Genomic DNA, 1500 nt, shown 5'->3' with positions numbered 1-1500 from the left:
ACACACACACACACACACACACACACACACACACACACACACACACAAACACACACACACATACACATACCAGAAACGTATGATTGCAAAGCAAACATCTAAACCATGATGCTCTGTGAGTGTGTACATAATTTTATACTTACTGATTCTTGGGAAAGGCGTAGTAATAACTGGAATTGTGGTTTTCCGTTGCGGAAGCGAGGTCGTCGTGGAAGATTGGCGAAACGAAAGGGTTGAAGGCACATGGTCTTTTGGGAAAGTTGTTGGATATTTCACAGTGGTACTTGGTGGTACTTTTGTTGAAGTTGGTCCTGTTGGTAACTGGGTTCGTTCCGTGTTGCGAGACGTCGTTCTTCGTTGTGTAGCGGTTGTTGTTGCAATTTTTGTGGTACTTTTGATCGGTGTTGTTGCTGGCAATCTCGTAGTTTTTGTTGTTGTTGGTTTTGTTGTCGTCTTTATTGCTGTGTGCACTGTAGTGGCTTTTGCTGTTGTTGTTGGTGGTGGTGCTGTTGTAGTGTTTCTTATTAATGTGGGTACTGTTGTAGATTTTGTTGTTTTCGTTGGTACTGGTGTAGATTTTGTTGCTGCTGTTGGTATTGTTGTAGGTTTTATTGCAGCTGCTGCTTTTGTGGATAGTATTGTTGTTAGCACCGTTGTTGATTTTGTTGTTGCTGGTACTGTTGAAGTACTTGTCGTTGGTACTGTTCTAGAGTTTGCTGTTGTTGTTGGTACTGTCGTGGAGGTTATTGGTGTCGTTGGTACTATTGTGGGGTTTGTTGTTGGTACTGTTGTAGTTTTGGTTGTCTTTGGTCCTGTTGTGAGGTCTGAAGTTGTTGGGACTGTTGTGGGGTTTGCTATTGTTATTGGTACTATAGCGGATGTTATCGTCGTTGGTACTGTTGTGGGGTTTGTTGTAGTTGTCGGTATTGTTGTGGGCTTCATTGCTGTTGTGCTGTTTGTTGTCTTTATTATAGTTGTCGAGATTGTCGTTGCTGGTACTGTTCGGGACTTTGTTGTTGTTGGTACTGTTGTGAATTTTGTAGTGGTTGTTGACGTTGTTGGTACTGTTGTGGGTCTCGTTTTTGTGGTTGGTACATTTGTGGTTTTTATTGTCGCTGGTACTGTTGTCCGATTTGTTGTTGTTGGTACTGTTGTGAATTTTGCTGCGTTTGATACAGTTGTAGTGGTTGTTGACGTTGTTGGTACTGTTGTGGGTCTCGTTTTTGTGGTTGGTACCTTTGTGGTTTTTATTGTCGCTGGTACTGTTGTCGGATTTGTTGTTGTTGGTACTGTTGTGAATGTTGCTGCTTTTGGTACAGTTGTAATGGTTGTTGACGTTGTTGGTACTGTTGTGGGACTCGTTTTTGTGGTTGGTACCTTTGTGGTTTTTATTGTCGCTGGTACTGTTGTCGGATTTGTTGTTGTTGGTACTGTTGTGAATTTTGCTGCGTTTGATACAGTTGTAGTGGTTGTTGACATTGTTGGTACTGTTGTGGGTCT

The 1500-nt window shown here is 42.1% G+C and overlaps 1 protein-coding gene across 1 annotated transcript in view; it reads right to left on the bottom strand.

Moving 5' to 3' along the window:
* Positions 1–98, bottom strand: part of LOC106879239 (mucin-like protein) — a 77172-nt gene extending 77074 nt beyond the window's left edge. The window contains exon 1 of the mRNA XM_052974115.1: positions 71–98. Within this exon, the coding sequence (XP_052830075.1) occupies positions 71–98 (28 nt within the window). The remainder of the gene's footprint in view (positions 1–70) is intronic.
* Between the last annotated feature and the right edge of the window lie 1402 nt (positions 99–1500).

The sequence above is a fragment of the Octopus bimaculoides genome, chromosome 17, assembly GCF_001194135.2.
Source record: "Octopus bimaculoides isolate UCB-OBI-ISO-001 chromosome 17, ASM119413v2, whole genome shotgun sequence".
Lineage (NCBI taxonomy): Eukaryota > Metazoa > Mollusca > Cephalopoda > Octopoda > Octopodidae > Octopus > Octopus bimaculoides.
Note: the sequence above shows the minus strand (reverse complement) of the source record. Positions and strands in the feature narration are given on the sequence as shown.